The sequence below is a fragment of the Cynara cardunculus genome, assembly GCF_001531365.2.
Source record: "Cynara cardunculus var. scolymus isolate 2C chromosome LG 13, CcrdV1, whole genome shotgun sequence".
Taxonomy (NCBI): Eukaryota; Viridiplantae; Streptophyta; class Magnoliopsida; order Asterales; family Asteraceae; genus Cynara; species Cynara cardunculus.
The window spans coordinates 10268795-10290544 of NC_037540.1; the positions used below are offsets into that span (position 1 = coordinate 10268795).

Here is a 21750-nt window from a genome sequence, read left to right on the forward strand (position 1 = left end):
TTTGAAGGATTCTTCGGGATGTTAAAAATAAAAGAAAATCAACCAAAAAAGGCGGTCGAAAACGACTAAAAAGGTTCTTCAAAATCAATTTAAAAAACCGAAAAAATCCCTCAAAATCAACTAAAAATCTGAAAAGATAACTCAAAACATCGGAATTCAACTAAAATCACATTGGACAACTTTACAGATCTTTGATTCACCTTCAAAAGTGCAGCCACTTGGCGAAGATCTTGAGTCCACGATGGGATATGGTTCCAATATATCTAAATTTCATAAAATAAATGTTCACGTTTCTACTACATCAACATCGATAATTGATAGTTTTCAATACAAAAAACATTCATACAAAATTGCTATCTAAAAAAAAGGCATATTCATGATTTTGTCATTCCAACCAGATCCTCAAGTGTAAGATTCAAAGTCTCAGAATTCCCTCTCTTCACTTCCTCACCACGAGCAGCCAAAATGTCTTCGATGCTCCCTTTTTCACCAAATATCCCTAGATGATCAGCAATCAGGTGGTAGTTATCACACCCCCCACATCGAGCAACCACCACACCCTTCTCGTACGATTCACGAGAAATGGTCTTCACTGATCTCGTTTCACACACTTTGCAAGTGAACATCATTGCAAGATCATGCCGAGGAGATATCTTCAATTCTGATTTAGCACTGAACGTCACCTCTGTGTTCTTGGTTGCAGACATATCATCAGCATTGGCCGACTTCTCCATTGATTTTGAACTCGAAGCTTCATGCTGTGTGTTGTTTTTGAGGGTCAGATTGCTGGTTTCTGAAAATGTTCGGGTTTGTCTTTTGCAGAATCGTTCACCAAGAAGGAACGAATTAAGAGAAGGAAGAAACTGCTGTGAGGAATCTGCACAATATATTATACGTTATATAACAAGATTAATATTGACTTCTATTAGGATAAAAAACCACACACAATTACAATTGCAAGAAACAAAAAATCAAGAAACTTGATATGCCTTGGAGTTTGCTTATAAAACCTATTCATCCCAGAAGAATAACCGATATTGGTAGTCATACTTGAAATTTCCAAACCTACGAATTACGCTCCAGTCTACTGTTGATTTCAGAAATCGAAACCAACTATTTTTCAAATTCTAATTTTACATTGATACTTCCTATTTTAGCTCAGACAGCTTCTCATGTAACTGAGCCCAGTATATCCCACCTGATGTGGGGCCTAGGGAGGGTAAGATGTACACAAACTTGACCTCTGATAGAAGCTTTTGAAAATAAAGGACTAGGGTACCAAACAAGGGGTGGGAAACCATAGCGAGTGTAGACAGTCGATAGGGAGTTGGGGTAGTATAAGGTGGGAGATCGGGTTGGTAGTTAGACTAAGGGTGTTTAGTTCCCTTAAATTGGATATATTTTTCTTTTATTGCTATATCTTAACTGGCTTTTCAAATCTTCATAATATATATCTTTCTTCTTTGTTACACTTTTCACAATCCAGGGGTCTTCATAAAAACAACTGCTCTACTGTTTCTTCGGGATGAAGGTCAAGTATGCATACCTCTTACCCTCCCAAGACCCGCAAGTCAAGGCTCTGGGCAACGAGTGGGGGGGAATAGACGCCAGCCTTCCTTCGCCTTTCATGGCCACATATCTTTCCGGCTAAGGAATGGGCAACCCTAGTCGCCATCTTTATATCTGGTTTACTTGTAAGTTCAACTGGGTACGCCTTATATACCGCTTTTGGGCAACCTTCTCAACAACACAATCATTAATAGGAAGATTACAACTCCGAGACACCAAACAAATGCTTCATATGGGATATTGGTTTGGTTTTAGCTTCCCATGTAATGTAATCATCCATTCTTTCTCCACAACCAACATATTTGTTTGATCATTTTTGAATATCAATAACCAACCCATTTTGAACATTAAGATCATTCTAAATTTGGAAAGCAGGGTGCATCATCTAATTTCTCAAATCCAAAACACCATATTTACATGTGATTAGCTTCCTAACCATTGTACTTAGACTTTTGCTACAAACAAATCATCAATCATCCTTGCAAAAATGCATAAACAAAACCACTTTCCTAATAAGAAGAAATAATTTTGGACAAATTATGTGAAATATCCTGCAAAAACCCTATTGTGCTCTGCTCTGTATATTTTGGTCCCAAATTGCACCATATTTTTCTTGATTTCTTCAACCTTCTACGCAACAAATCATATTCAAAAAGGGGGCAAAAGAAAGATCATATCGTAGGGCTCGTTCGTTCTTATCGACGAAAACAAAATTGAAATTAAGTTGTATAAAGGGACTGTTAGGGTTTCAATCAGATGGTAGGTTCATTCATAATCATAGAAATAGAAAAGATAACTGACCGTTACGGAAGGAGATGTGAGGTTGGGTGGTGCTTGTGAAGAGAGAAAGTAATCGCCTCTGCATCCTCCACGCCGCCATGGCCAAATGAAGAATTCGAAATAACGCACCTTGTCTCTCAAGTTAAGGAGGATATAAAGTCTTGGGGAGTTATAATAATGATAAAAAAGAATGGATTTTTGTTTACCTTTTAATAGTTTTATTAAGAGGTAACATTTGAATCGTTAAGAAGTAAATTTTTTTTTTTAAAAAATCTGTCTTATAATACTTTCTAAAATTTTCTGAATGATTTTGTATTTTGGATCTTCCTTAATCACTAAAAGCTCTAATTTCATTGTATATAATTATCAAACAATTATATTTCATTTTGTACTATATCATGAGAGTCTCTTAATCATTCTGACCACTTAATCATTCTTCACCAAACCATTCAGCAATTGGTACTTTCAACTTCATGATTGTATTCCAGGCTGAGCACAACATTCTTATGCACCCATTTCACATCCTAGGCGTAGCTGGTATATTCGGCGGCTCCCTATTCAGTGCTATGCATGGTTTCTTGGTAACCTCTAGTTTGATCAGGGAAACCACAAAAAATGAATCTGCTAATGAAGGTTACAGATTCGGTCAAGAAGAAGAATCTTATAATATCGTAGCCGCTTATGGTTATTTTGGCCGATTGATCTTCCAATATGCTAGTTTTAACAACTCTCGTTCTTTACATTTCTTCCTAGCTGCTTGGCATGTAGTAGGTATACAAAATAACACTTCTTATCCCTACATTTTCGAAATTTTAAAATGTGCAAGTTTATTGAGTTATTTGTTTCAACAAGTTCAAGGATTTACTTATTCAGCTTCAATAAATGTAAAAATTTATTTGAAAATGTTCTAAAAACTTAATCGTTACAAATGTAAAAATCTACTGTTGTTTTACGGGTGACAATTTTGTACCAAACTAAACCAACCAATAGTTGTACCACGCCTTCCAATTAAATTGATAGCAACTTAATTGGTACAAATTATAATTGGTTGGTAGTACTGTACAAACTATACAAACTTGAATGGTATATGACGTTGGAAGTCGTGTACTGATGTAGTACCATACAGACTTAGGTAATTATTTATTAACTTTTGCATTTTCTATTTATTGAATATTAAACTTTGTAACTTTAACCATTTTGTTTGAAAATTTGAATGTTGGCATGTTTATTTATTGCAATAAAAAAAACCCTTAAACATCACATGTATTACTTGAAAACTCAAGATTTGAACACAATAACAAGTTTTCAAATATGTATTTGAAGTTGTTACAAAACCAATAACATGTACAGCCAAAAAAAAGTTGATACCAAATATAATCGATTTATACACGATATAAGCCTTTTTCATACAAATTATAATTAATTGATACACGGTATCAAAGAGAAAAACTTAATACTAGGGGTGTTCATCCAAACCGCACCACAAAACGCGGTTTAGAACTTTTGCAGTGCGGTTTGCGGTTTGCACTTTTACCAAACAGTAATATGCAGTGCAGTTTGCGGTTTTGAGTTATCAAATTGCGGTTCAAACCGCACCGCATGTATATTTTTTAATTATGTATATAACACAGACACATATATAGAATAATTTATTATTAACGTAATTTTTTTGGACTCGTGTTTCGGACTTTGAGGCTAATCCAATATGACAATTGACAATATTAATAAACTAGTTGGATACGTCACTTTGAAGTTGAAGTTCATTCTTTTTAGTTCTTAGACTATTTTTAATTATGAAATATGTATTTGGAAATCAGATGTATTGAAACTCTTTATTTTTTTTTTGGATTATGGTCGCTTTATCGTTAATGTATTTTTAAACTTATGATTGTTAAATTGTAAGCATAATGTGCGATAGGTACAAACCGCACCATATCGCTACGGTTTCGGAAAATGCTCAAACCATATATACAGTGCGCTTCACAATTTAACCCTAAACCACACCGTAAACACCCCTACTTAGATCAAATAGTAAGCAAAACGTTTATAATTTTATGTAAACAACAAAAACAGATGTAGTGTTTGGTTTGTGAAGGCAGGGCCAAACAGACGTTGCTTACGTCAAAGACGCCTTCAACTACAAAAACCCTAAATAACCCACCAACGGATATTGAATCAATTTCTATTCATCCTTCAATAACATATACATACAAATTCACTTCAACTTTCATAAGATTCCTTTTCCCCAATTCTTAACCCCGATCTCCTTTCTCCCCATCTTTCAATTCGCACAACATTTCGGTGCAATCAGCCAACGCGCATCTTCAAAGGTATCTCTCCATTCACCCAATCAATCGTTACTCTTTCCTACATTTCAGTTATCTTTAGCGTGTCTTTTGGTTGGTTGGATTTCTTACAGTTGATGAATTTAGAGTTAAGTTTAACTAATACCATGGAATCGCAATCGGAATCTTGATTGAGTTTGTATGCTGGTCGAGTTAAAATATGTTAGGTTTTCAAATTGGTTCTTTTGCTCGAACCCTTTTCGATTATTGAACTTCTACAAAACTTATTAGTTCTTTCAGTATGCATCTTGGTTTTATGTATGAAGTGACGAGTGAACAGAATAATGGTCCACTTGGATGCATTAGGAAGCTCCTTGTTCTCCAGTTGAAAAAGAGAGAGATGCTCTTCACAAATTTTTTAGGTCGAGTGGGATATTTTTCGACTTCAAAATTTATAGAAGTTCTGAATAGATTTGTGATGAAAATTTATAGCTATACTTTCTGGTAACTACTTCAGATGGTAGAACGTAGGTGAACATGCAAAGAAATCCGTGTCAAGTTTGCATTTGAAATTACTGTGAGTTTACCTATGTTTGAACTTAATATTCAGATTTATCTCATATTTATCCAAATCTTCTTTTGTAAAATATTTCCAAATGAGGGAGTATATGTTAATAGTTTGTCCAGACCAATGAGTTCATGCCTGATTCTATTTAGCGTGCTATGGATCATCAGCCGTAAAGGGCATGCTTCATTTACTTATTATACCCTTTTTGGGTTATTTTACTTGACTTTTCAGGATGGTGTGCTCATAGTGGTTCTTCTGTGTATTATCTTGTAATTGATAGTATAGATAGGTGGCATCTCTGATGGGTTCACCCGAACGTGTAAAAGGTTCTGTGAAAAAGGACATAGAAGATAGTTCAGGTGCAAGGAGTGATAGGGCCAGAGACGATGAAACATGGGAAGTGGATGAGAGGAGAAAGCGGAGGTCGGGCAAGTCAAGGCAATCAGGGAGTGGAGAGGAAGCTGAAGGATTGGAAAATAATGGAAGAAAGAGAAGTGGTGAGGAGAAAAGCGAGAGTAGGAAGAGGCCAGGTGGCTCGAGTAAGGCAGTTAGTGAGGATGATGATTATGAGTCACGAAAGGAGTCACGAGCTAAGCAATTGAAGAAGAAACAAGAAGAGAGTGCTTTGGAGACATTGAGCAATTGGTATCAGGATGGAGAGGGAGAGAACAGACATGATGGTGGAGAAAGAAGTGAGAGAAGAAAATCGGCTTCAAAACTGTCTGATCGTGAGAGTTCCCAAAGCAGAAGTAAGGGTAGAGATGAAAGATTGCATGATGGAGAGCTTGAAAAGCTTCAGGACAAGGATTTAAGACACTCTGAGAGAAAGGAAATAAGCCGAGAAAAGGGTCATGGGTCTTCTGATTCGGGACGACATCCAAGAAAAAGGTGGGATGATGCAAATGTTGTTAGCAAGGTAGAAGAAAATACCCATGGGGAAAAATCTGATCAAAGGATTGGAAAGTCTTCAGATATGAAGCACGAGGGTTCTATGGAACGAAGTTTGCCTGGCTATAGTGAAGCAAATGAGAGTAGAAGCAGGGGTATTGATGTGAGTGGTGATAAAGGTGTTAAATACCATGAAAAGGATGAGGGAAGAGGTGAAATTGAGAAGATTAAGAGTAAGGGAGATTTAGAAGTTCATGAAGAAGACAATGAAGAAAATCCCTCAAGTCATGAAGATATGGCAGTCAAGGAGAAAATTGATGATCACAAGCAGCAGAGAAGTCTAACTGGACATGATGCTGTTGAAAGCCGTGAGAGATCCTATAATGCTGATGAAGATGGTAGTACATGGATAAGGGATAGGGGTAGAAGAGACAATGACCGTTCTACCAGGTCCAGGACCCCTGAGAGAATTGCAAGGCGTCATCATGAGACAGAATACAGTGAGTTGGATTCAGATAAAAGCAGCAGTTACAGAAGGAAAGACCTGGAAAAAGATGGTTATAGAGAGGAAAGATCGAAAGGAAGAGATGATTGCTGGGGTGACAAGAACAGGGACCGTGAAGGCTTGAAAGATAACTGGAAAAGAAGGCAATCCAACTTTCCTGACAAGGAAATGAAAGACGGTGATGCCCCTTATGACTTCACCCGAGACTGGGAGTCACCATCACAAAGACGTGGTCGTGATAGGGCTGACACTGAAAGGCATATGGGTCGTGCTGGTGGCAGAAAGGATGGGAACAGGACTGATGCTGTGAAAACCTCATCAAATTATGGTATTTCAAAAGACAATTATGATGTGATAGAGATTGAAACCAAACCTTTCAATTATGGAAGGGAGGATTCTAGATCTTCATTTGGGAGGAAAAATGAAGTTAATGAGCAGTCTGATATAAAACCAGGACCAAATGATGAGTACGGTTATCCACGTGACGACAATATTGCAAGAAATGCTGATGATCAATCTGTTGAAGATTCGAAAGATAAATATGGAGATGACAGAAACATGGATGACATTGAGGGAGGGAAAGGTAGAGGCCAGCGTGGTAGCTTGCCCAATCGTGCTGGTGGCTGGCAAGGACCATCTTCCAGTAGTGATTCACAGCCGTCTCATGGATACCAAGATCCAGGTTCCTTTAACAGAGGTGTTTCTCAAGGTGTTAAAGGTAACAACAGAATGGGAAGAGGAGGAAGGGTTCGGCCTACAGGGAGAGATGGTCAACAAGTCAATTTGCAAGTGCCAATGATGGGTTCACCTTTTGGACCACTCGGAATGCCACCACCTGGTGGATTGCAACCACTTACACCTAGCATGTCTCCTGGTCCAGGTCCTCCGATGTCTCCTGCTGTCTTTATCCCACCATTTTCTCCTCCTGTTGTTTGGCCAGGAGTTCCACCCGGTCTTTCAGGTGTTCCTCCTGGTGGGCCATCGGGACCTAGATTTCCTCCAAATATAGGGACCCCACCCAATTCTGCTATGTATTTTAACCAACCCGGACCTGCAAGAGGAATGCCTCCAAACATCCCTGGTACTGGTTTTAATGCTCTAGGACCAATGGGCCGCGGGCAGCAACAAGATAAGGGACCAGGTGGATGGGTTCCTCCCAGAAATAATGGGCCTCCTGGTAAAGCTCCCTCTAGAGGAGAACAAAATGATTATTCCCAGAATTTTGTTGACACTGGTATGCGACCCCAGAACTTTATCAGGGAACTAGAGCTCACTAGTGTTGTGGAGGACTATCCAAAGCTTCGGGAGCTTATACAAAAGAAGGACGAAATTGTTGCTAACTCTGCTTCTGCTCCTATGTATTACAAGTGTGACCTGCGCGAGCAAGTCTTATCTCCCGAGTTCTTTGGGACCAAGTTCGATGTTATTCTTGTGGACCCTCCTTGGGAGGAATATGTTCATCGAGCTCCTGGGGTCACTGACCATATGGAGTACTGGACATTTGAGGAAATAATGAATCTCAAGATTGAGGTAGTTATGCTTCCAGCAGCTCATTTTTCATTATGATGTGCTGATAAATTGTCATTATTATTTGTTTTTTACTTAAAGAACCTAAACTTATTAATTGTAATTATCAAAAACAGTTCTCACTTTTTCTTTCTGTAACTTGAAAATACCCCATTTGATTTTCCCAAGTCAAATAGTAACTCTTCCTTGCCTATCTTTTAGGTTTTTTTCATAATGGTATAATGTCTGAAACTTTGATCATTTATTTTTCCAGGCAATAGCCGACACACCATCTTTTGTTTTCCTCTGGGTTGGTGATGGAGTTGGTCTTGAGCAGGGCCGGCAATGTCTAAAGAAGGTATATATGGTGTCAAGAAAATTATGTTTCAGCAATCCTCTGAATTGATCATCAATCAGATATTTCAATCTTTCCTCTTTCATTGTAATTGTAGTGGGGATTCCGTAGGTGTGAAGATATATGTTGGGTGAAAACAAACAAAACCACTGCAACACCTGGATTGCGTCATGATTCACATACTTTATTCCAGCGCTCAAAGGTTGGTAGTTTTATTGTCTTCTTTGTCATGTGTCATTTTTTTATCCTTGAGTGATCTAATTTACCCTAGAATTCGATTTGATTTGATTCTCTTATCTGTCTGTAATGTAACTGCTTGTAATTTGTTAAGGAGCACTGCTTGATGGGCATAAAAGGAACGGTACGTCGCAGCACTGATGGTCACATAATCCATGCCAACATTGACACAGATGTAATCATCGCCGAGGAGCCTCCATATGGTCAGTATTTATGAATGTTTTTCTGCATTGTAGTTTCACAAATTATCAAATTTCCTTGCATCTTTTAGCCATGTATTTTTTAAGCTGTTTACTGTTTTGCCCTTTATCTTGGGGTTATTGCCCTTTAAGCAAGGACCTTTTTATTAAACACTTCTTTTGTCGAATAGAGTCCACATGTACCTTTTGGGTGTTATATGGGTTACTTTGGTAGCTTCAAAAATTGAAAAGAAGTGTTTTGGTGATAGATTTAAGGGAAAAATTATATAGAAGAGGAACAAACTTTTCTTGGGGACATATTTTTCCCTTGAACTTAATTTTGGACCTAAAAATTATTTAACTTTCAGGGATGGATCTAGTACCCCCTTCACTTAATGGGGTCATCTCTACATTGTTAATTTTGCCGACATTCATAAAACTTTTTTCTTGGCATTCAATAATTTTTAGGTCCAAAAAGGTTTCTACTTTCAAGGGAGAAACGGGTTCCTCAATAAAGTTTGTAGACGTTCGATGCTTTTTAGGTCCAAGGATAAATTCAAGAGGAAATAGGTTTATAAGCAAAGTTAGTTGGTTTTCTTTGTGATTTTCTCTAGGTTTGGGAAAAGCATTATTACATTCATACGTTGTCACGTATTACAGTAAATGAACATTTAGAAACTAGACAGCTGAAAACATCAATGTCAATTTTGAAATTGAGAAGTAGAAGGCTTGAATTTTCAAATCAGAAGGAATGGACGTTCATGAGAACGGCAGCATTTTTTTTTTTAAATTCCGACGTTTCCTTTTCTGGGCATTATCATAGTCACATAGAAATTGATTATATTATTTGGGTCCAGAAGAATTCTTTATTTGTCTTGATTAAAGAGAAGTTTTTACACATTTGATAAACGGTCAAGCATTTTGCTTCAAATATGTGTCAAATCCATTTTGCAAGATGGAGTATTTTAATGCATGTAGATCGGTAGATATCAAGTCCAAGCAGTAGATGCACTTATTTCAATTGAAATGCAGGTTCTACTGCAAAACCTGAAGATATGTACCGGATAATTGAGCATTTCTCGCTCGGTCGCCGTAGACTTGAGCTTTTCGGCGAAGATCATAATATACGGTCTGGCTGGTTGACTGTTGGTAAAGATTTATCCTCGTCAAATTTCAATTCCGAGGTAACTTTTTCTTCATCCACCTCTCTTTTGTCAACTTTTAAAGAAAATCATTTCTGTGGTGGTAAAACATAATGATTACAAGAATGCAAGATGTATCTCCTGGTTGCAACATATTATGACCTTAAATTAAAGAAGAGTTGAATAAGATTAGTGAAAGAGAGATTCATGAATTGTGTATGGAATATTAGTTGTGGTGGAGTACCATCCACCATGGGAAAAGGTCAAAAGAATCATTAGTCTTCAACTTCTCATCAACCAAATTTGTTGGTAATACTTTGGTGGTTGGTTTTACGACCAGAATGATTATTGGTAGTGAAAAGATTTGTCAATAGCAGATATTCATTCAGGGGCAGGTTCAAATGATCACCATGCATGCTTTATTCATGATGAATGTAATGATAGATATTCATGATAAATATGCATGATTATTCAGGGTTATTCATTATGAATTTTACATGAAATAGTTGGTTATCAAGTTCTCAAATTATTTATGGTTCTCATTTGAACGTTCCCATTCATTAAGGCCGTTTAACATTCTGTTTTATGTGTGATTATGGTAATAGAAAAGTGAGACAGGCCTCTAGGTAGGAATAGACGATAAAATGAATGATGTTATTTTGTTGAAAAATTTCAGGGGTATGTTCGAAATTTTGCGGATAAGGATGGGAAGGTGTGGCAAGGAGGAGGAGGAAGAAACCCGCCACCAGAAGCCGGTCATCTTGTCCTTACGACTGCGGACATCGAAGCTCTCAGGCCGAAGTCACCAATGAAGAACCAACTCCAAATGCAGCAACAGCAGCAACAGTCAAATTCCATATCCCTGACAGCAGGTGGTGGAAGCAACAAGAGGCCAACTGGCAACTCACCATCGAACCATAATGGACCAGGAGGCATGAACCAAGAAGCATCGGGCTCTAATATCTCCGGTCCTGTTCCGTGGGGTCCTCCGATGGGTGGGGGTATGGGTCCGGATGAGAGGTATTTCGAAAATATGTATGGGTATAATGGTCCTTTTGGACCCATGGGTGGTGACTACATGGATTTTGAAACACATAGAGCCATGAACAATATGTTGTAGCTTAAAAACAATTTATAAATTGTTTCTTTATTTCATATTTTCATTTGAAAGATCTCAAAACAGAAATGGTGGATGAACTTCAGAAGGATCTTTGACTTTGTTAAAGTCAATGGCAAAGGTAAGTTCATTCTTAATTATAGATGAAATGACTTTTTTGTCCCTGAATTCTTTATAAAATTTATAAGCGATATATTTAACAAGTTGGTGAAAAGGAATGCCTATTATGCCCTCGAGTGTTATTATAGGAGCAACTTCTTCCCCGAATGGTCTTGTTTGGGTTGTGCATTGCATTTACTGTATTTTATTAATCTTAAAAGGATTATTTGATATTTCTAGAAAAATGCTATCAAATAAAATTATTTATGAGTTATTAAATTTATTTCACTAACAACTTAAAACTAAATCAAAAATCAAAATTAGAACAACAAATAAACACGTAATCACCTTCTATATAAGGCATCAAAAGGAGGGAGGTAACAAATCCAAACCAAGCAAAAAAAAAACCACACATGAGACTACCAATATAGAGGCCGTTTACTTAAAATACTTATCCAGTAAGTGTTTATAGTTAGGAGTCAATATTATTTATTTATTTTACTGGGTAAAATTGTAGTACATCAAAACGTATCATATGCAACAATTTACTTGGTAAGCATTTACCCGGGTAAAAGTCGTCACCTTCACTTATCGAGTAAGACTCTCCATCCTTATCATCGCTCTTACCGGGTAAGAGTCTTGGCCCTTGTCATATTCATTCAGTGAGGAAAATTACCCGGTAAATACTTACTGGGTAAGCGTTTAGTAAACGGACCTGTAGCCAAAAACCAAACAAAAAAGAACTCAAAATGACAAAAAAGAAAAAAAAAAGTAACCGGGAGAAGCCGGATTACAGCTACAACATTTAGGGACCGTTTACCAAACACTTACTCTGTAAGTGTTTACCGGTAAATTTTAACACTATCAGTTACTTATCGGGTAAGATTTTAGTCCACCAAAACGACATCGTATGCAAAAATTTACCCGGTAAGCGCTTACCGGGGTAAGAGTCGTTGCCCTCACTTACCGGATAAGACTCTTGGTCCTTGTCTCACACTTACCAGGTAAGATTCTTGATCTTTACAATATTCATCTGGTAACGTAATTTGACTTGGTAAGCACTTACCCGAGTAAGCGTTTGGTAAACGACTCCTTAAAGTATTAATTGGTAATTATTAGTTTCATTTGAAGTGTTTTGTAATGATATCTATCTCCAACGACCCAACATTAATTAAATTATCTTATAGATATTTTCTCAATCTATTTAAATGATTTTCTTTGATAAAAACATCATCCCCGACCTAAGCATATGGATTCATAGAAGAATTCCGTAGAACTTTTGATTCAAGTAAAGGAATATTTCAAATGCATATGAATTAGTGTGAGCGTTCCATATCTTTGACTAGGATGGATCTACAACTCATACAAAGGCTAGCTTATATTGAAGCTGTAACAACAAACAACTGTTATTTTACCGGATAAAATTTGATTTTAACGCTATATGCATTTGATTCAGACAAAATTTTCGAACGTTTTTCTTTGTACATTGACGTGTTATCTTATCGCTGCATATTTGCACTTTTTACCGTCCAAGACAGTGTTCTCTCTCTCCAGTGGAGAAAATACAGGGGGTGGTTATAACATTCAATGAAAGAAAAGGGGCTTCTACGTCATTTACTAAAACTCATGACTGATCAGCGGGGGGCTAAGGAGGCGGTGAAATCAGCCGGAAGCGATCCCATTTTCTCCGTCCAACTCTGTGAGTCCAAATACAGCTTGGAGATCCGACTCGCAACCCAACTCATGTCGGGTCTCTTTTCCGGTTCCTCCTCCAGACACTCAAGCCCCAAACGTGCCAACTTCTCTGCCACCTCTTCCGGGTACGAGTCCTTCAGCCGCCTATCCATCCACCGTCTCACGGTGCCGCTGCCCACCGCCTCTCTTGTCGTATCGATCAATGAAACTCTCACGAAAGTTTCCTTATCTTGCCTGTACTTCAACGGTTCTTCGCCTGACAATATCTCCAAAATTACAACTCCGAAAGCGTACACGTCGGACTTCTGCGTCGCAATGCCGGTAGCCTGAAATTCAGGCGACATGTAGCCTCTGGTACCTTCGAATTTCACAAATTTTGAATTCGAATTTTTTGGATCTGAGTCCGACCTGCTATCTGTTTCTCCGCAAAGCTCCGCCGTGCCGAAATGGCATATTTTCGCGTTCAGTGACGACGATTGCGTTACAATTATGCTGGTGCTTTTTATGTGATTGTGGATGAATTTCTTCTCCAACCCTGTGGAGTTGTGAATGTATTCGAGACCGTGAGCGAGATCAGCGGCGATCGTAATTCGCGACATCCAATCGGAAAGTACGGTGAAGTTAGGGTTCTTAGGGTTTTTAAGGCAATCGGCAAGGCTAGCGCCTTTAACATAGTCATAAACCAAGTATATGTAGCTTCCAGACATGGAAGCGCCTCGAAGCTTAATCAGACTCGAGTGATGGCTTTTGCAAATCACTAGAAGCCGTTCACGAAGCTCTGTCTCTTCAATTGGACGCCGAAACTTCCGTTGAAATACAACAACCTCGTCGCCGCGAATCACACATCTCCAAGCGGCGGAAGACGACGAGGAAGAGTACTTTGTGGATTGAAATTTGTTTGTGGCGGAGAAGATCTCTTTGAAATCGTAAACATGAGGATTTTCTGGTAAGGAATGACGGAGGCTCGAAAGTGAGCTCCGGCTAGAAACAGACGATTTCCACGAATCCTTGTTGTAACTGTTGTTACCATTGGAACTAGAAGCTGCCGCCGACGAATAAGCAAAGGACGATCCACGAGGTGACAGATCTGCGTTAGAAGTCCTCGTGGACGAAGACATGCGATATGTAGAGCCTGGAGTTTTGATGGATGAGGGGATCACGTCGGAACTCGTCTTCTTCGACCTACAACCACAAAAAATCCGCATAATTTTTGGAAGAAATCACACCAAACCTTGATTTATGAAAGATAGCGATGCAAAGTGAGCAGCCATCGGCAGGGGAAACATAGCAGAATTGATGGTTTGTTCAATTGAATGAAGTAGTGATTGTGAGAAGGATGGACTTCTAGAAGTGGTGAAGACCCGTGGGGATAGGAATCGTAACCTGTCCAGTGTAGTCGCCATCCATCGTCAACCTTCCTGGAACGTACCAAACGGGCTTCAACCATTTCTGTCGATCGATAAAGTCAAACAAGCAAACGATAAATTGTTGTTTAAAAGTATTACGTCATCAACACCACCTCGTTACCGAACTTTTACCGGGTGAACATTTTACGACCAAATGTTTACCTACGTTTACGATGGATATTTGGGATTGCTTATAAAAACAAGTTATTGAGATTGCTTATAAAAACAAGTTATTGACTCATTCTTGTGTGGTACTGGTAATAAGCATTTTTTAATTGTTTGGATAAACAACTTATACCAGTGCCAAACTGGTAATAAGAAAAATCGATTGATTGATAAGTACATTCAATCTAATAAATATCTTGTATGAATAGATAACGATCAAACATTCAAACTAAAAGAAATGAAAATTCTAATTTTTTTATGACGTTTAGAGTATCTCAAATTCAATTCAAATATCGGTTTGACTCACGGCTCATATTCCGAGAAATATTTATCATCTGAAATATAAAACAATCAATTTTGTCCCTTTTCTGAAATATTTAACGGGGGAATAGTATAAAAAAACTCAATGGATTTTAGTGTTTGGAATGATTAAGTTCTTGGATAATTTTTTGGAACAAATAAGTCATTGGACATTTCAAAACATGTTAAATAACTTATTAGACTTTATAAAACCTGTTAGATGCATCCTTATGACCTATACAACTAATTAATGCGGTAAAATAATAGAAAAATCAAAAAAAAAAAAAACCCAATGAACATTCATATTTTGAGCGATTAACTCCCAAAACATTTTTTGAACCAAAAAGTATTTAAATCTATAAAATTAAAACAAATATAACAAAAAAGTACTTACATTTACAAAACAATAATTACATTTATAAAAGATTTTTGATAAAATTTATGTCAGCGATTTTTTAAAGTAAAAAAAATAAAAAGAATTACTGATTAAATTTATTTTAATGAAAAATAAAATATATCACGTATGTGATTTTTAATTATAAAAGATATTTAAAAATATTACTGGTGAAATTTATTTTAATTAATACTTTTTGGTTCAAAAAATATTTGGGGACTTTATCGCTCAAAATATGAATGTTCATTGATTTTTTTCCATGTTTTTTCCATTATTTTACGACGTTAATTAGTTTTATAGGTCATAAGAATGTATATAACATGTTTTAGAAAGTCTAAGGAGTTGTTTAACAAGTTTTGGAATGTCCAAAGACTTATTTGTTTATAGTGGGACGAATTTGTTTTACGGACACTGTGTTAAACGCAGGTGTCAACACTTTTTACTGCTTTGTTCGTTCTTTTCGTACGTTATCTTAAATATATTCCTACACTTCTGTCGGCATGCTTATGTTGCGTTGCAATCTCATAAGGATATTTTGATAGACATTGTGAAGTATAGCGGACGGATGCCCTTGGATCTCGAGGTTATCGGTTCTTCATTAGTAAGGAAAACCATGGACGAATGGAAAAGTATGGTAGAGAAATTAAAAAGGAAATAAACCAGTTTCGATACTTGAGAAATGATGAAAAATTCCGAATATTTGAAGGTCTTCTGTTTATGACTTAGGGTCGTTTACCAAACGCTTACTTGAGTAAGTGAATACCAAATCACATTACCTTACTGGATGAATATGGCAAGGACCAAGAATCTTACCTGGTAAGAGTGAGACAAGAACCAAAAGTCTTACCCAGTAAGTGAGGGCGATGATTTTTACCACAGTAAACACTTACCGGGTAAATTGTTCAAAGTTAAGTTCTATGTGGGGCCGTTTAAAATTACCCGTTTCAAAAGTTCAAGCACGTTCTCTATCGTTGAAAACGAAGACAACACTTTACCAACATGTTGTCCAAATTCAATATGATCCTGAGAACAACAATCTTTGACGATGACTTTACAATGACGGCTTTTTTAAATTATTATTTTTTTTACTAACATTACAATCCACGATGACGGGTTTTTTTAATCAATATGTTTTTTTGTCAGCGTTACAATCCATTATCAGTCTTAAAGTTGTCTAATCTCTTATTTGCACGATAGATAATGAAGTAAAAGATCAAGAGAGAACCTCAAAGAAAAAAAACAGAGAACCATGAAAAAAAAACGTATGATTTTTATATCAAAATGAAGGTAAAATTATAGATAATAAAAGGATCGTTTTTTTTTTGTGTAATTTGTTTCACTTTAATTTTTGTCATGTTTCATCAATTTTGAATTTAAAAAACGATTATAACCCATCTTTTTAACCATATTTAGGGGTTATGTTGATAGTTGCTGAATGATTTGGTACAAAATGATTAAGTGGTCATAATGATTAAGAAGCTCTCATAATATAGTGCAAAATGAAATATAATTGTTTGGTAATTGTTTACAATGAAATTAAGACGCTAAATGGTTAAGGAAGACCTAAGATACAAAATCATTCGGAAGGTTTTAAAACCATTAAGAAGCATACTTTTTTTTGTCAAACAAAATTCACCTCTTAACGATTCAAATTTTTTTTTTTAATTGAACTATTAAGGGGGTGTTTGGGATTGCTTATTTAAAACAACTTATGTTTTTTTTGTAAAAGTGTTTATTAACTTATGTGATATCAAACCGGAGTTTTGTAAAAAGTGTTTGGATTAGCTTATAACGGTACCAAAAAGCAATAAGCTGATAAATTATTTTTTAGTATTTGACAAATTTTGCTTATATATGTAAAATGACCAAAAAGAATAATCTTTCATATTATTGACTTATGGGAGTGTTTGAGAGTGCTTATTAACTTATTTGATTTTTTAACATGTGAAAATTTATTTTTCATCATTTATAATAATATATTTGACAAAAATTTATATCAATAAGATTAATAATTTATATCAATAAGATTAATAATTAACAAACATTAATGAAACAAGGTTAAAATGGTAAACTGGTAATAAACATTTTTTCATAAGTTAGGAATGATTAACTTATTAAAAACTGCTTATTACCAGTTTGACACCGATATAAACAGTTTTATTTTTCTTCATCCAAACACTAGCATTTAGCTTATCATCGATGTCAGACTAAAATAAATCAAAAAACACCTAAAATAAGCAATCTCAAACACTTTCTATAAGGTAAACAAACAATATGATTTAGATGGATGGTTTTTTCTTTCAAAGTTATCTTCTAATCTCACCCCATAAGTGATAATTTTCTTAAATAGAACTTTTTTTTAGTTGTGTTTTAAAAGCTTACGTAATTTGTTCTCTGAAAATTCATTTTACGAAAAGACGAAACTACCCCTCTAGCCTCGTACCTTCTTCCCCTTTTTGTTTATAAAGCGTCTTTCGAGTGTTATCCAACGGCATTGATTATCGAGAAAACGTAAAAACCCGCCGACGTTAACAGAGAGAAAAAATGGCCGCCGCAGCACCACCACCACCGCCAACCACCGCCGCAGAACCAAACATGGACCTTCCGATCAACCACCCACTCTTCACCAGGATCCGCCTCGCCACCAAAGCCGACGTCCCAGTCATTCACAAAATGATTTACCAAATGGCAGTATTCGAACGCCTCGCCGATCAGTGCTCCGCCACCGAACCCTCCCTCTCCGCTACCCTCTTCTCCAAAGACAACCCCTTTGAATCCTTCACCGTTTTCCTCATCGAAGTCTCCACAACACCATTTCCTTCCTCCTCCATCGCTCACCACTCCAAATTCACTCCGATCCACAAAACCTTAAATCTCGATTATCCAATCTCCGATCCGGAACTGGAAGTCTTCAAGTCATCGACCACGGAAGCAGGGGTGGTGGTAGCTGGATTCGTTCTGTTTTTCCCTAATTACTCGACGTTTTTAGCGAAACCAGGGTTTTACATAGAGGATCTGTTCGTGAGGGAGAGTTATCGTAGAAAGGGATTGGGGAAGATGCTGTTATCGGCGGTGGCGAGACAGGCGGTGGCGATGGGGTACGGGAGGGTGGAGTGGGTTGTGCTGGATTGGAATACGAATGCCATAAAGTTCTACGAAGAAATGGGAGCGAATGTTATGCAGGAATGGAGGGTTTGTAGGCTCACAGGTGATGCTCTTCAAGCTTATGCAACTACTTCTGGTACCAAAGATCTTGATTTGATCTGATGCTGTCAATTTTTAGGGTTTTCTGGATGTTTGGAGAGAGGGGGAGATTAGGGTTTGTAGTGGATGATGAAGAAGGATAGGATAATGTGAATTGTCGTATTTGCCCCCTTCCTCCCAATGCTTTTAATTTGGTAATGGAGATATGTGGTGGTTGTTCTTTTGTTTTCTTGAGCTTTGCATGAATCAAAAACTACACCACGTGTTGTGTGGATTGCTTATTTGAAATATCTTATGTTTTTTTTTACAAAAACATCTATCAATTTATTATAAGTCAGAAGACTTTAATTTCTTCAAAACTCTTTATCGTTGGTGAGTTGTTTATCCAAACACTCAAAAATGCTTGTTATCGATGTCACATCGGAATAAGTTAATAAGTTATTTTTATAAACAATTCCAAACACCAGCGTAGGTGCAATTATGTTCGTTTCTGTTAGTAGCTTCACTAAAGAAGGAATGCATTATGCATAAAAGAGACAGATTAGACTTAAAAGATAACGTTTTCTGCCGAGCATCCTTGAAGAATTCACATATGAATGGTGCGTAGAGGTTCATTGTGACCACCTACATGAATTCACAATGAATAAGCACATGTTAAAGATCTGGTCAAGATTTAGCACCAAGCGCTCAATCACTGGCTTTTTATGTGCAACTGACAAATAGCAATAAGAGAGCTAAGCAAAGTCCAATATGCATAATTTAGATGGAGATTTTGAGTAGAATCCATCATATAATGTAGTCTAAGCGAGTAATCATGAAGATTTTGCAAAGAGGGAGATGAATGTTTACACATGAATTGGAATGAAATATTATTAGGTTTGAACAAGTGTTTGGTTGACAGAATTAAAATGTAATTTGTTTAATGAATTGTAATCTGTCTGTTTGGTTTGTAACTGAATTGAAATGGAATAATGAAAAAGGACAAAAATACCTTTTCTTTAATATTTTTTTTTAAATTGGATATGGAAGCAAACCCATTCATATTTTCAATTACATGGACTCCAATTCCATATTTCTTCTTCTCGTGAAATTTGTTGGCTTTTGTTTCTAGGATTTCTTCTTTTTGTCTTTTTTTTCTGCGTTTTCATTTCATCGGAGATCCAGTAATCGATAAGCAAGTAGTAATCGACATGCGTGAAATTTGTTGGCTTTTGTTTCTAGGGTTTCTTCTTTTTATCTTCCTTTATGTGTTTCCATTTTATCGAAGATCCAATAATCGATAAGCAAGCAGTAATCGGGAAGCAAGCAGTTATAGGGAAGCAAGCAATTATAGTTATAGGGAAGCAAGCAGTAATCAATAAGAAGAAATTTGAAGAAGCAGAAATTGGAAGGAAGCAATAATCAATCGATGATGATACTATTAGCATCATGAGGGTATTTTTGTCATTTCCACATTCTTGGATGGAATGGATTTCAATTCCATCAGTTTTAGGAAAGAATGGTGAAATCATCAAATGATGTAATCTTTGAAATTTAATTTCATTTCATGGTAACCAAACGTTGAAATATAATTTGGTCAATGGAATTGATCATTCCAATTCCATTAGATTCTGGCGGATTCTGACGAACCAAACGTCCCCTAGTATCTAGTGAGCATACAATTTTAAGTGTTAAAATACATATATGTTGGACCTCCCTCCTTTCTATAAGTGTTTTTTGAAAAGTAATTTAATAGGATTCCACATATTTCCACATAATATGTATATATATATATATATATATATTAAAGGAAGAACCAAAAAGTTGTTCAATGAGAAGCTTTCAATCTTATTTATCTTTTTTCTCATTATTTTGATGTATTTTTAATATACAATCAACACATTAATTGTTAACCCCTTTATTTTCATACTTTTTTTAACTCCATTTTCATTATTCTATAAAAAGAAATTTGAATCCACAAATATATAAAATTATATATAATTTTATTTATATCAATACATGCATATTTTTAATTACATGACAATTGAAGAAACTATATTTATCTTTATATATATATATATATATAAGGAAAATCTTAGAAGTATTGAGGTGACACCATGAAAATTGAGTATTCTCAAATGATGAATTGTGGTTGAGTTTTAGTTATCCTACATTAGTGAAAAGTTAAAAGATTTGAACAAAGAGAAACGTATAAGAAAGGTGGATGAGATGTCTTTGTGTCAAATCATATGATTTGTATCACATGGTTTTCTTATTTTGGATGATCCTCTTTGAAATTTATAACCATGGTTGGAATCAAAACCAACTAAATGGTAAAAATTACAGTGCAAAAGTAAAAGTGAAATCGAGGATGATGACTTGGCAACATGAGGCTTGATTGTTCCTCAAATTTGAATTAAGGTTGACTTTCATCATCTCATATTGGTAGAAAGATGATAGTTTAGAAGAAGATGATAGATATATAAAAGCGTGATGGAGCTTTGAAATCTATAACAATGGTTGAAATTAAAACCAACTAATTGGTAATTTTTGTGTGTAAAATGAATGCAAATGATATATTTTTTTTTCTTAACAAGAGTTGTGATTATTGTAGTACTTATAATAACAAACGTAGTTTAAGTATCTATTATATCACTTATATATACATAGAATGAAGGTGTTGACTTAATACCGTGCTTCTTTCTGAAGTTTTTATTCTTCAAATCATGATTTACGGTGTTGGATGGGGCGTTATAAATATAAATACAATCCAGAGTTTTCAGACACTTCGCACTTCTGCTCGAGCCGAGGCTTTTACGTTTTTTCTTAAATTGAGTTTTGATCACCATGCAATGCGCAGTGTCGAAAACTATATGTGTGTGTGTGTGTGGAGGTTCAAACGACCTTCATTTTACGAGAACACGAGAACACCCTTATCACATATGATAATAAGCGTAAGGAGACCATGTGATATGCGGACGACGTGTTCTATGACTTATGCCGCACCAAAGGTTGTTTGTGTCTATAATTTAGCATCACATGTGATGGTCTTGATGGATTATAGCATCATATCAACAACACTCTTATCACATGTGATAATACTTGTGAGGGGTTTAGTGGTATAAGGACGACTTGGCCCGCAACCAAGATCGCATCGAAAATCGTCCATGTCTCTGATTTGGTATCACATGTGTATCATATGTAATGGGATGATAGTATCACATGTGATTGTCTATAGTAAATGGGTGTTCTTGTAAAATGAATGTATTCTCGTTTGAATCCTTCCATATATATATATATATATATATATATATATATATATGGGCTGATTCAAATACTAACCCAATATTTTGTGCAAACTATGCTAACCCATCTTA

At 36.2% G+C, this 21750-nt stretch overlaps 4 protein-coding genes across 4 annotated transcripts; 2 read left to right on the forward strand and 2 right to left on the reverse strand.

Annotated features, from left to right (window-relative positions):
* Window positions 1–160: 160 nt before the first annotated feature.
* LOC112524074 (DNL-type zinc finger protein) lies at window positions 161–2481 on the reverse strand. The gene is made up of 2 exons (XM_025133700.1): window positions 2371–2481; window positions 161–877 (listed from the first exon to the last, which is right to left on the reverse strand). Exons 1-2 carry the CDS (start codon window positions 2447–2449, stop codon window positions 375–377), a joined length of 582 nt encoding a protein of 193 aa, XP_024989468.1. The 5' UTR covers window positions 2450–2481; the 3' UTR covers window positions 161–374.
* A 1980-nt stretch (window positions 2482–4461) lies between these two features.
* On the forward strand, window positions 4462–11243 carry LOC112525682 (methyltransferase-like protein 1). Its single transcript, XM_025135905.1, has 7 exons — window positions 4462–4679; window positions 5434–8125; window positions 8376–8459; window positions 8554–8658; window positions 8788–8896; window positions 9905–10056; window positions 10691–11243. The coding sequence occupies exons 2-7, from the start codon at window positions 5504–5506 to the stop codon at window positions 11132–11134; spliced, it is 3516 nt and encodes a 1171-aa protein (XP_024991673.1). The 5' UTR covers window positions 4462–4679; window positions 5434–5503; the 3' UTR covers window positions 11135–11243.
* Window positions 11244–12654: 1411 nt separating this feature from the next.
* On the reverse strand, window positions 12655–14345 carry LOC112525645 (lysM domain receptor-like kinase 3). Its single transcript, XM_025135857.1, has 2 exons — window positions 14309–14345; window positions 12655–14107 (listed from the first exon to the last, which is right to left on the reverse strand). The coding sequence occupies exons 1-2, from the start codon at window positions 14326–14328 to the stop codon at window positions 12865–12867; spliced, it is 1263 nt and encodes a 420-aa protein (XP_024991625.1). The 5' UTR covers window positions 14329–14345; the 3' UTR covers window positions 12655–12864.
* Window positions 14346–17677: 3332 nt separating this feature from the next.
* On the forward strand, window positions 17678–18617 carry LOC112525196 (probable acetyltransferase NATA1-like). The gene has a single exon (XM_025135209.1). It carries the CDS (start codon window positions 17735–17737, stop codon window positions 18455–18457), a length of 723 nt encoding a protein of 240 aa, XP_024990977.1. The 5' UTR covers window positions 17678–17734; the 3' UTR covers window positions 18458–18617.
* The last annotated feature ends 3133 nt before the right edge of the window (window positions 18618–21750 follow it).